Here is a 12,622-nt window from a genome sequence, read left to right on the forward strand (position 1 = left end):
CATTCAATCTGGGAACGCATCTGTGTCATTTTAGATTTAAGCTATAACATTATTTTATACTTTGGGCTATTCAAAATTAGCAGATCTACGAGCTACGAGCTTGTAGATCTGCTATTTTTTGAAAAATCGTGAGAATTTTTGCAAATCTTTGAATATGCTGCATATAGTTTTGAAAGTTTTGCTTCTGGAGGTCCCTGAAACTCTATATTCTTATAGTACTCATTGAGTGTTTGTTCAGTAACAGGAGTCTCCATGTCTCTCCAGCTCTTTATTAAACGGTATACCAATTTTATCCAATCAGGATAGAGAACTCAGTCAGGATACAGATTAAACAAGGGAAATTGGAAGTGATGACTCTCTCCTGATTGGCTGGAAATGTGTCACCTATCTGAAAATGTATTTCATTTCTATTCAAGAGCTGGAGAGATGGGGAGACCCCTGTTACTGAACAAACACTGTGTCTATAGGAATGATTACTATCAGAATATAGAGCTTTAACCTTTTAACATAACACTTTTTTGTTTTAACCAATAAATATCACTTACCCTACCTTTAATACCCTACCTTTAATGCTCTGTAGTCACTACAGGTGTTTCCCAACCTTTTTTTTTCTATTTCAACGAACCTCAGTTTTATCTCGGGGACCTGGGGCTGTCACGATTATGACATTTTACATGAAGATTCATTTGTCATTCACAAAATTGTGATTAACAATGTAATTGTGCTTTTCGTCGTTGAACACTCACTGGGAACATTATGAATACAAATTACGTTTCCATTTGGCTTTTATGCTTTGAAGTTGCACAGGGCAGATATAACAAATAAACGAAATATACAAAGAATTGGAAATGACTGACATATCTAATGAACTTTATACTTTAAAAAAAAAACATTAATAGTGGAAATAGCCGAAATACAAGCTTGTGAGCTTGTAGATCTGCCATTTTCACTGCTTTGGACAATGTTTGAAAATATAATGAAAATGTTTCAACATGGAAAAGATTATGCAAAAATAATTGCAATTATCTAAAGCAAGTGTGAGTAATAATAGGCTCTATGCACAGCAGCCATATTGTGAAGACATTCACAGGTGTTACCAATGATACTAATGAAGGCTTTGTTCCATTCTGGTCAAACAAGAGTCAGGGTGCTGATATGGTGCATGTTGGCCCACTGGAAACATGCACATTTGGGTCCAGGGACCCTCATGGTTCCTCAAGGGGTTTCCAAATGGAAAAAAATGGACCCGTAAGGGTCCATTTGGTTCCATTTGTACACTCTCAGAGATATAAGGGGTAGTTGAAATTGATCTGAGAATCACTGTGCTACACTAAATGGAACAGAGCCTTCATTAGTATCATTGGTAACACCTGTGAAGGAAGTGAAAATATGGCTGCTGTGCATAGAGCCTATATTAGGACAGGCCGTAGTGGGACCCCAATCAAACACACTGTAAAATCCTCAGTCTTTATTTACAGTTAGAGACCCCGCAAGGGGGTCCCATTTGTAACGCCTGGGGGTCCCAGAACCCGAAGTTTGACAAGCGGCTCGGGCACTGAAAAGACAAAGCGCTCAAAAGTTATCCAGAAAATAAATTACAGCTTAACCAAGCTTGTGTTGCTGCTAAACTCTAACAAGCGAAGGCGAAGTCCATTACAAGACGGCGCCAACAAATCAAAGTCCATAAGATTCTGCTGTAAATGGCAAGCGTGTCATGTGGCTTAGCATTTCTTTTTTTTTTTTTACACAGGGTATAAACCAAGCAGGGACAAAGCTGAGCGTTGCAGAGCTTGGCGGATTGCAAACCTCATTAATCCATAAATCCACTGCTATGCTGTCTTTTGTTTGTTAAGGCATTTCACATAAGCAGCATGTAGGTGTGTATGTATGTGTGTATGTATGTGTGAGTGTGTGTGTGTGTCTAAACTCAACGTTTACGCACGCACACCAAAAAACAGGTTTTTAAGTTTGCTCTGTCTGTTAGACTAAAGGTAGAGCCAGGGGCTTCGGTAAACAACCAACAAACTGATACGACCTCATCATCATAGTACTCCACAAGTACCAATACGATAAAAGAATAAATAAAAACGCACAAACCCCGCACAGGCAACCCGCTCACACATGCGAGCTATGGTGCCAGGCACCCACATCTCTCTCTCTCTCCCCCTACAGAACAGTGGGAGGGAGGGTTAAGAGGTATGTGCTAACACACACACACAGAGTCAGTAATATGCGGGGCTACGTGGGGTGGACGCCGTTTCGCAATCGCCACATTCCATCGGCCCGGTCGCATTCCTTCTTCCACCTGTCTGTGCCTGCCACCTTCTTCTTCCCAACCTGCCTCTCTCCGTCTCTCTCTCTCTCTCTCTCTCTTTTATATGAAAACACCTGCTCAGGTATACCGCCGCAAAAGCCACCCGGGCTCGCACACCGCCCCGACACTCACTTCAAAAAGACAACAACACGGGACGACACAGGCATGGCTGACTGTTCGTGTTTTAACAACACAGGCATGGCTGACCAGTTCGCTTCTAATGCTAGCAAACACAGGCATGTGCCGTGTACCTGCGTTGGCTCGCGTAGGTTCGCGCAGTCAGCTGACAGGTCCGCTCCCTGCCGCGAAAAACAACACAGGTATGACTCGACTCACCAAAACAACCTGTCTTTCCCTGCCCCTCCTATTAAAACGCGTCCGAGCCCCCTGTGGAGACACAGACAGACTCACCCGTGGTGGTGTTGTTGTGGTGGTGGTGTCGGTGGTGTAGTTCAGGGTGCTGCACCACGGGCTCGGCGCTGACGTTTTGTCCCATGCTACTACTACTGCTACTACTACTGCCCCTGTCCCCGCTGTCAGCCCCAGCCTGCCCTCTTGCCCCAGGCCCCTGCCTCTCCTTGAGGGGAGGAAGGAGGCCCCACGGCGCGGGGGGGAAAGCAAGGCTATACGGGGGGAGAGAGGAAGGAGAACTGAAGGCGCCGTAACTCCTCTCTCTCTCTCTCTCTCTCTCTCAGCCTTAGAGCTCCTGTAACCCAACACTGGAACTGCCTGCTCACTGTGTGCGTCGTTCGTTCGTTTTGGTCTCTCCCCGTCTCGCTGTACTCTCGCCCTCCTCACCCCCCCCCTCCCTGCCTGCCTTCAGCTTGTGTGTTTTGGTCTCTCTCTCTCTCACATATTCACTCACTCGCTCGCTAAGTCCCACCCTTCCTGCATGTCTGTCTGTCTCTCTGTCTGTCTGTCTGTCTTCATAAATAAGGTATGGCAATAAGTCTCACAGATGCCTGTCATTCCTTAAGGGCAAACATTTTTTCCCAGGGGCAAAGTTCACAGCCGGTGAGGAGAGTATGGTTCTGGTCATCCAGTGTTTTTTTTAGCCAATGGCGTGCGTCCGTACGGTTGCTCCTGGCTTCTTCACAGGCCTACTCCCTCCCCAGAAGGGCAAAGGGGGAGGGGTCTAAGCGGAACGAGAGAGAGAGAGAGAGAGAGGTAACACGAGACGCGGGGGGGGGGCAAGGTGAGCCGGTGAGCTGGGCGGAGCGCAAGTTGCAACCGAGGGGGGGGGAAGAGGAAGTGAGGTCACGGGAGGTGTCCGGTGACACTGCCAGGGAACCATATAGCTTCTTAGGTACATGCATGAGTGAAGTGACTGCAGCGTTAGCATGGAAGCTTTGTTTACATACTTGCGGCCCTACAGGTTTTAAAGTGCCGGCGAGCAGATATCGTTCTGAGAGACAGGTTTTTATTTGTTTTTACAACCAAGTGCTGAGATGACGCCTTTAACAACTTAAACCCTACACTACTTATTCCCTAGGAGGTCTATACTAGGCCACCCTAATTTTCGCCCTCTGCACCAAATATCTTCGGCAAACATAGCCCATCAACAAGCTAGAATTGTGAGCTTGTAGATCGGCTATTTTCACCAAATGTTCGCCCGCAGAATAGGGACTCCATATAAAAAGGTCTTTAGTTTAGTTTATTCGAAAAGAATTGAAAAAACACAATAAAGTCCAGGACTTATTTGCGTTGTGGTCCTCACACACACACACAATATTATGCCCGACAGACCGATATTAGTGATATTAAACATGATAAACATGCCCTTGTTTATATCTGCTTGTATATGTATGCTGTATATTTCACTGCACTCATATCAGGCATGCTTCACCCACCGTTTTACTCATGTAAACCTGTGATCTGACAATAAAGTTGAAGCTGAAATGTTATGTTTAAAGTACCGGTAGTTACCTCTAGACCTGGACTGCTTTCCCCCCTCTACACCAAACCACGCATCACGTCGTGAGCTTGTAGATCTGCTATTTTTGGCTAACATTCCCCGCACAGAATATGGATAGTAGGGTTGAAAATAGCAGATCTACAAGCTCACAATGCGTCGCATCGCGACGCATTGTGAGCTTGTAGAACGGCTATTTTCAAATGGCCGGAATATATATAGGGCTGAAGTGGTTAATGTATGTTTTGTAATAATAATCCAAATCTACTAAGTAACTAGTAACTAAAGTTTTCTAATAATTGTAGTGGAGTAAAAGTATAATATTTGCCTCCGAGATGTAGTGGAGTAGAAGTAAAAGTATCTGAAAACTGGCAATACTCCAGTAAAGTAAAAAATACCTCATCATTTTACTTAAGTACAGTACTTTAGTAAATGTACTTAGTTACTTTACACCACTGGTTTGAACAAGTTTCAGTAACAGCCCAGCCAACACACACACACACACACACACAATATTTCAGTGACTTCTCCATAACAAACGGTCCTCAGAAGGCTTATGGTCTTTCATCCTGGGCATTAGCAGTACTGTAGAGTGCATACTGAAACTGACACAGAGCAGAACCTCAGGCTGAATGTTTAAAGTGCCGGCGAGCAGATATCGTTCTGAGAGACAGGTTTTTATTTGTTTTTACAACCAAGTGCTGAGATGACGCCTTTAACAACTTAAACCCTACACTACTTATTCCCTAGGAGGTCTATACTAGGCCACCCTAATTTTCGCCCTCTGCACCAAATATCTTCGGCAAACATAGCCCATCAACAAGCTAGAATTGTGAGCTTGTAGATCGGCTATTTTCACCAAATGTTCGCCCGCAGAATAGGGACTCCATATAAAAAGGTCTTTAGTTTAGTTTATTCGAAAAGAATTGAAAAAACACAATAAAGTCCAGGACTTATTTGCGTTGTGGTCCTCACACACACACACAATATTATGCCCGACAGACCGATATTAGTGATATTAAACATGATAAACATGCCCTTGTTTATATCTGCTTGTATATGTATGCTGTATATTTCACTGCACTCATATCAGGCATGCTTCACCCACCGTTTTACTCATGTAAACCTGTGATCTGACAATAAAGTTGAAGCTGAAATGTTATGTTTAAAGTACCGGTAGTTACCTCTAGACCTGGACTGCTTTCCCCCCTCTACACCAAACCACGCATCACGTCGTGAGCTTGTAGATCTGCTATTTTTGGCTAACATTCCCCGCACAGAATATGGATAGTAGGGTTGAAAATAGCAGATCTACAAGCTCACAATGCGTCGCATCGCGACGCATTGTGAGCTTGTAGAACGGCTATTTTCAAATGGCCGGAATATATATAGGGCTGAAGTGGTTAATGTATGTTTTGTAATAATAATCCAAATCTACTAAGTAACTAGTAACTAAAGTTTTCTAATAATTGTAGTGGAGTAAAAGTATAATATTTGCCTCCGAGATGTAGTGGAGTAGAAGTAAAAGTATCTGAAAACTGGCAATACTCCAGTAAAGTAAAAAATACCTCATCATTTTACTTAAGTACAGTACTTTAGTAAATGTACTTAGTTACTTTACACCACTGGTTTGAACAAGTTTCAGTAACAGCCCAGCCAACACACACACACACACACACACAATATTTCAGTGACTTCTCCATAACAAACGGTCCTCAGAAGGCTTATGGTCTTTCATCCTGGGCATTAGCAGTACTGTAGAGTGCATACTGAAACTGACACAGAGCAGAACCTCAGGCTGAATGTTTAATCTTGCAGAAAATCCCCAGTGGATCGCACAGCGCACACAGACAGGAGAGGGCCATGGAAGGCTATGCAGTGGAAAAAGGCCGCGATACACGCGTCCGACTTTTCCTCGTCGGTATCGACAGCAGTGGTGTGAATTACTCCGAGTGCATTTACTCGAGTACCGTACTTCAAGTACAGTTTTGAGGTATTTTTTTACTTTACTGGAGTATTTCCAATTTTCAGTACTTTTACTCCACTACATCTCAGGGGCAACTATTGTACTTTTACTCCACTACAGTTATTTGAGAACTTTAGTTACTTGTTACTTCGTAGATTTTGATTATCATCACGAAACATGCCTTAATCACTTCAGCCCTATATACATTTCGGCCATTTGAAAATAGCCGATCTACAAGCTCACAATGCGTCGCGATGCGACGCATTGTGAGCTTGTAGATCGGCTATTTTCGAAAGATGTTTATACATTTTGAACTTGTGAAATGGAACATTCCGCACAATGAGTACTTTTTACTTTTGGTACTTTAAGTACATTTTGACGCCAATACTTTTGTACTTTTACTCAAGTACATTTTGAATTCCGGACTTTCACTTGTAACAGAGTATTTCTACAATGTAGTATTGATACTTTTACTTAAGTAAAAACACTGATCGACAGACGATATGATGAGATAGATAAGGCAATAACTCCAACTCAAATGTATTTATTTTTTGTCAAATTAGTCAAATTAAAGTTATAGTTTAACTGTATTTCACTTTTCAACAGAAAAGTGTAATGTCAACATTGAAAAATGCTACTAAAACGGATGATATCAGGGCCTTAACGCTGCAGCCTGTTTGCATGTCACACCACAAAAACTAGTAATAAGAAGGCTTGTTAGCTCTCATGCATTGAAGGAGGCATGAGCTCGGCTCTGGGCTCTCCCTAGGCTGGCAGAGGGAGTGTAGCGCCAAGGATTACCTAGGCAATTGGCACTGGATGAAAAAAAATTGGGGTTGCAAAATCGTGGGATAAAATATAAATATTAATAAAAACAGCAGCCTGGGTGTGTGTTAGCGCAAAACGTTTTCTGCTTGAGACCCAAAAAGAGAAATGTGGAGTCTCTCTGGGGACCTAAACGGACAAAAATACATTAGGAATGAATCACTTAAGCCCTTATTAAAATACACAAATATATTTAACATTTCTATAAGCTTGCGATGGGACGTACTAGTGAGCTTATTTCTCAAAAGGCTAATCTTTTGAATAAAACAAAAGTCGTAGGGGGGAAAACGGGGATGTGTACTGTGTGGCGACCCAATCAAGGGCCGGGGGGCAATAGCTTGTGAAGCAGCTGTGTTTGGGTGTAATCAGTGTGTGGGAGTAAAGTGGCCTTCTCTCCTGCATGGTGTGACAGATAAGGAGGAGAAACAGGAAAGGAGAGAATGCACACACACACACTGTGGTTTCCCATGCCACTCAGGGACAGAGTGGGGGCCAGCTAGTGACTATAGCGCAGTGGTTCTCAAACTTTTTTTGTGCCAAGGACCCCCAAATTGACACTTATTATTAGCCCACGGACCCCCATTTGAAAAGATAAGCCAGGGACCCCAATAAGAGACGTTTTTTTTACGGCTCTCTAGCAGTGACTCTCAACCTTTTTAATTTCAAAGAACCCGCAGTTTGACATGCATTAGGCTACGGACCCCCATTTAATGGCATTTCCATCCCTGGGACCCCAATTTATATTGTAAAATCAATGTTAATTTAACTCTGAGTGTGTACAAATGGAACCAAATGGACCCGTAAGGGTCCATTTGGTTCCTTTTGTACACTCTCAGAGTTATAAGGGGTCGTTGAAATTGAAAAATCTGAGAATCACTGTGCTACACGAAATGGAACAGAGCCTTCATTAGTATCATTGGCAGCACCTGTGAAGGAAGTGAAAATATGTCTGCTGTTCCATTTGTACACTCTCAGAGTTACACACCCATAAGGGTCCGTTTTGGTTCCTGTCCATCATTTAGCTGGGGACCCCCTGGAACCCCCTCAAGTACCCCTGGGGGTCCCCGGACCCCACTTTGATAACCAATGGGCTAGCGGACCCGTAAGGGTCCATTGGTTCCAATTTGTACACTCTCATAGAGTTATGGGGTGGGTCCTCTGCGTGGCCTAATCCATATCGAGTGGAAGACTTCCCTTCAAGTGTGGATTTATTTGATAACCGACAAAAACACCTTTACTGCCTGAAAGTTTCTGTTAAAGTTGCCCCTTAAGGATGGTTCAAACATCCGCCACACTGGTTTAGACTTATAAGCTCCCAAACTGTTTTATTAATGGCATAAATAAAACAGTTTGGGAGCTTTAAACCAGTGTGCGGATGTTTTAATTCCTCCATTTGATTCTTTGCCTTGATGTCCTTGCACCTGGCCTAAATATTATGTACAAGATATAATCTCCTCTTTGAAAAGTTGCCTTGTCAGACAAAATATATCCCATAGGACAATTAAAAATGTATCTTTTATAGATACTTATAGAGTCCCGGAATCATTACACTTTTCTTGTGCAAATAGCTTCTATTTGGAATGGACAGTGAGTGTACAATGCTTTTTTGCCTGGCCTTAGAACATTTACTATCCATCCATCTACAGCACGGCCACCAAGGTATGGAATAGTCTAACCCCATCCCTCAAAAAAATGCAGTTCGCCGGGCTCATTTAAAACAGCCCCAAAAACTCATCTTTCTAGAGGCCATAAGAGGAGGAAGTACCAGTTTTGCGGTAGACAGACGACCCCCCTCCCATTTTTTTTGTATATATGTATTTTATTTTTCATGCTTTTTTTTTGTACATAGTGGTATTTTTTCTCTGTATTTTCATGTTGATTTGAACTGTTTGGTTGCTACTATGTCTATGAAATTAATTCAAGGACCCCAACGGAAGGACTTCTTTGGTCGGACCTTTTAGACAAAAGTATTATAAATGTAACTGTGTTGTTTTACATTCTTTTACCTAATAAAAATTTCAATCAATCTATCTATCTCATATTAGTGTTTTTGCAGGATTTTGTTTCTTGTTCTTCCGTTTAGATATAGGCTTATCTTTTCTCTGGATCATATTCTTCTTCCTGTTCTACTTCCTGTTTTTTAAACTAAGGGCCAAGACATGAACAGCTTTAAAACCACACGTTTGCACAACCTTGCCAGAACCGCTCAGATTTGATCTCTTCCTTATTTGCCTATTTAGCAATAAACAAGCTTAAACGACACCGGCCCCCGTGAGCTCTACGTGTATGAAGCAGTGGTGGGAAAAATGTAGAAATACTCCTTTACAAGTAAAAGTCCGGAATTCAAAATGTACTTGGGTAAAAGTACAAAGGTATTGGGATCAAAATATACTTAAAGCACCGAAAGTAGAAGTACTCATTATGCAGAATGTCCCATTTCAAGTTTTCTAAATGCATACACATCTTTTGAAAATAGCAGATCTACAAGCTCACAACGCGTCGCATCAAATAGCCGGAATATATAGAGAGCTTAAGTGGTTGTATGTTTAGTAATAATAATCTAAATCTACAAAGTAACTAGTGACTAAAGTTTTCATATAATTGTAGTGGAGTAAAAGTACAATATGTGTCTCTGAGATGTAGTGGAGTGGAAGTAAAAGTACTGAAAACGGGAAACACTCCAGTAAAGTAAAAAATACCTCAAAATTTTACTTAAGTACAGCACTTGAGTAAATCTACTTAGTTACTTTCCACCAGTGGCAATGACTAGCATGGACGAATTGAACAGGAAGTTGTCTTTAGATAACGCTCACTCACAGGATGTTAGTGCATACATCTGGTGTGTCTTGTAACGCCATTCAAAGCATTCGTTCAAACATTTACCCGACAGTAATTAACCTTAAAAAAAGCTGCATGACAAAGAGACACACACCTGCAGTCTAACAACACCACGGTGCCCTCTAGTGTGCAATCAGGGCTACGGCATGCAGTGGTGGGAAAAAAGCACTCAAATGTTTTACTCAAGTAAAATGATCAATACTGCAATGTAGAAGTACTCCGTTACAAGTGAACGTCCGGAATTCAAAATGTACTTGATTAAAAGTACACAAGTGTCGATATGAAAATGTACTTAAAGTACCAAAAGTAGAAAGTACTCATTGCATAATGTCCCGTTTCAAATGTATAAAAATCCTTTTGAAAATTGCAGATCTACAAGCTCACAACGCGTCGCATCGCGACGCGTTGTGAGCTTGTAGATCTGCTATTTTCAAATGGGCCGAAATGTATATAGGGCTGACGTGGTTAATGTATGTTTTGTAATAATAATCAAAATCTACAAAGTAACTAAAGCTTTCATATAATTGTAGTGGAGTGAAAGTATAACATTTGCCTCTGAGATGTAGTGGAGTAGAAGTAAAAGCATTGGAAATTGGAAATCCTCAAGTAAAGTACAAATACCTCAAAATTGTACTTTAGTACAGTACGTGAGTACATGTACTCAGTTACTTTCCACCACTTTTGACATGATAGCGGAACCTCAAGCAGGTCGACTGTGATGTATGGGAAATAATTAGAACCACTGTCACATGGATGGATGTTTGGCTGCACTTTAGAAGTGAACAACAACCCTGACAGAGAGCTAACAATTTTAACCCCTTAAGACAAGGAACGCACATCGCAGATATACAAGCTTGTAGCGTAGCACCGAGTGCCGTGCTACGAGCTTGTAGATCTGCTATTTTTTTTGAAAAGTCTTGTGCAAATCTTTGAATCATATATTTTTGGAAACAACATTTGTAACTCATTTTTTTCTTCTGGAGGTCCCTGGGACTAAATATTTTACAAATGTTCGCTTTAAAAAATATATATATATATTCAAAGGTTTGCACACATTTGCACGATTTAACACATTTTGGGAAGGAACCCCTATTTGTAACTATACCTTTCAGGACAGGAACCCCTTTTGGGGTTCACTGACAGCTTCATTATAAATCATGGCTGGCAAAGGTATAAAAAAAAAACGAGTGCCAACACGTTTCAGCTGAGAAAGCCTTCATCAGGGTCCGCTGAATATATGACAGGTAAGGTATGTCCTTATAATGGTGACCACGGGCTGTCAAACATCAGCAGATGATGATGATCACAATACTGTGGATCAAGTTACACATACGTAGACCGTGCTGTTGTCCAATCTATATCCCAGAATACACCAGTCCAGTAAGACCGGGAACGCATCTGTGTCATTTTAGAGATATTTTATACTTTGGCTATTACAAAATAGCAGATACGAGCGCTACGAGCTTGTAGATCTGCATTTTTTTATTGTAAATCTTGAACATTTTGTGCAAATCTTTGAATAATTATATTTTTTTGAAACAACATTTGTAACTAACATTTTTGCTTCTAGGCGGGGGGGTCCCTGGAACAACATATTTTGATGGGGGCCGGCGGCCAAAAACATATAATTTTGGGGGTTCTTGACATGAAAAAAGTTTTGCTCCAGGGACCCCCAAAGCAAAGATTTGAGTTAAAAATATTGTTTCAGAAATATATGAATTCAAAGATTTGCACAAATGTTCCAAGATTTTTCTAAAAAATAGCAGATCTACAAGCTCGTAGCGCGGCACTCGGTGCTCTAACGCTGTTCTAACACTACATCGAGCGGCAGGTGGCTCAGGAGATAGAGCGGCAACCGCTTTGGGAAACGGAAAGGTTCCCAGTTCGATTCCCGGGCTCCCCCCCCCAGAGTTAAGTGTCCTTGAGCAAGACGCTGAACCCCTAATAGGCTCTATTCACAGCAGCCATATTATCACTTCCTTCCCAGGTGTTACCAATGATACTAATGAAGGCTCTGTTCCATTTAGTGTAGCACAGTGGTTTCCACGACCCCCATAACTCTGAGAGTGTACAAATGGAACCAAATGGACCCTTACGGGTCCATTTGGTTCCATTTGTACACTCTCAGAGTTACACACCTGTAAGGGGCCATTTGGAAGGTTTCCAGTGAGCCAACATGCACAATATTAGCACCCTGACTCTGTTTGACCAGAATGGATATCATTAGTATCATTGGTAACACCTGTGAATGTCTTCATAATATGGCTGCTGTGAATAGAGCCTATTGCCCCCGATGAGGAGGTTGGTGCCTTTGTGTGTGAATGTGTGTGTGAATGTGTGTGTGAATGGGTGTGTGAATGGGTGAATGTAATGCACATTGTAAAGCGCTTTGGATAAGGCGCTATATAAATGCACCATTTACATCAGTATTGTGTAGATAAGACAGTACAGTACAGTATGCAGCAGATAGAGAAACTTAACCCATTGAGACCTGAAGCCTATTCTACATGTCTCCTAAATCTCAACAGTTTTCTGAAAAACGTATGTTTCTATATCAGTGGTGCTCAATCTTTTTCATGTCAAGGACCCCCAAAATGATATGTATTTGGCCGCGGACCCCCATCAAAATATGTTGTTCCAGGGACCCCCCCAGAAGCAAAGATTTGAGTTAAAAATGTTCGCTTTAAAAATATATGTATTCAAAGATTTGCACACATTTTCACGATTTTTCAAAAATAGCAGATCTACAAGCTCATAGCGCGGCACT

The 12,622-nt window shown here is 41.7% G+C and overlaps 1 protein-coding gene across 4 annotated transcripts in view; it reads right to left on the minus strand.

Annotated features, from left to right (window-relative positions):
• phactr4a (phosphatase and actin regulator 4a) overlaps window positions 1-12,622 on the minus strand; it is a 369,306-nt gene that overhangs the window by 65,384 nt on the left and 291,300 nt on the right. The window contains exon 2 of one of the 4 annotated variants that reach the window (XM_084080249.1): window positions 2,726-2,891. The exons of the other annotated variants lie outside the window; for them this stretch is intronic. Within the exon in view, the coding sequence (XP_083936375.1) occupies window positions 2,726-2,810 (85 nt within the window). The 5' untranslated portion in view covers window positions 2,811-2,891. The remainder of the gene's footprint in view (window positions 1-2,725; window positions 2,892-12,622) is intronic. 4 annotated transcript variants of the gene reach the window in all.

Source organism: Gymnoscopelus microlampas (genome assembly GCF_963454915.1).
Source record: "Gymnoscopelus microlampas genome assembly, chromosome: 15".
Taxonomy (NCBI): Eukaryota; Metazoa; Chordata; class Actinopteri; order Myctophiformes; family Myctophidae; genus Gymnoscopelus; species Gymnoscopelus microlampas.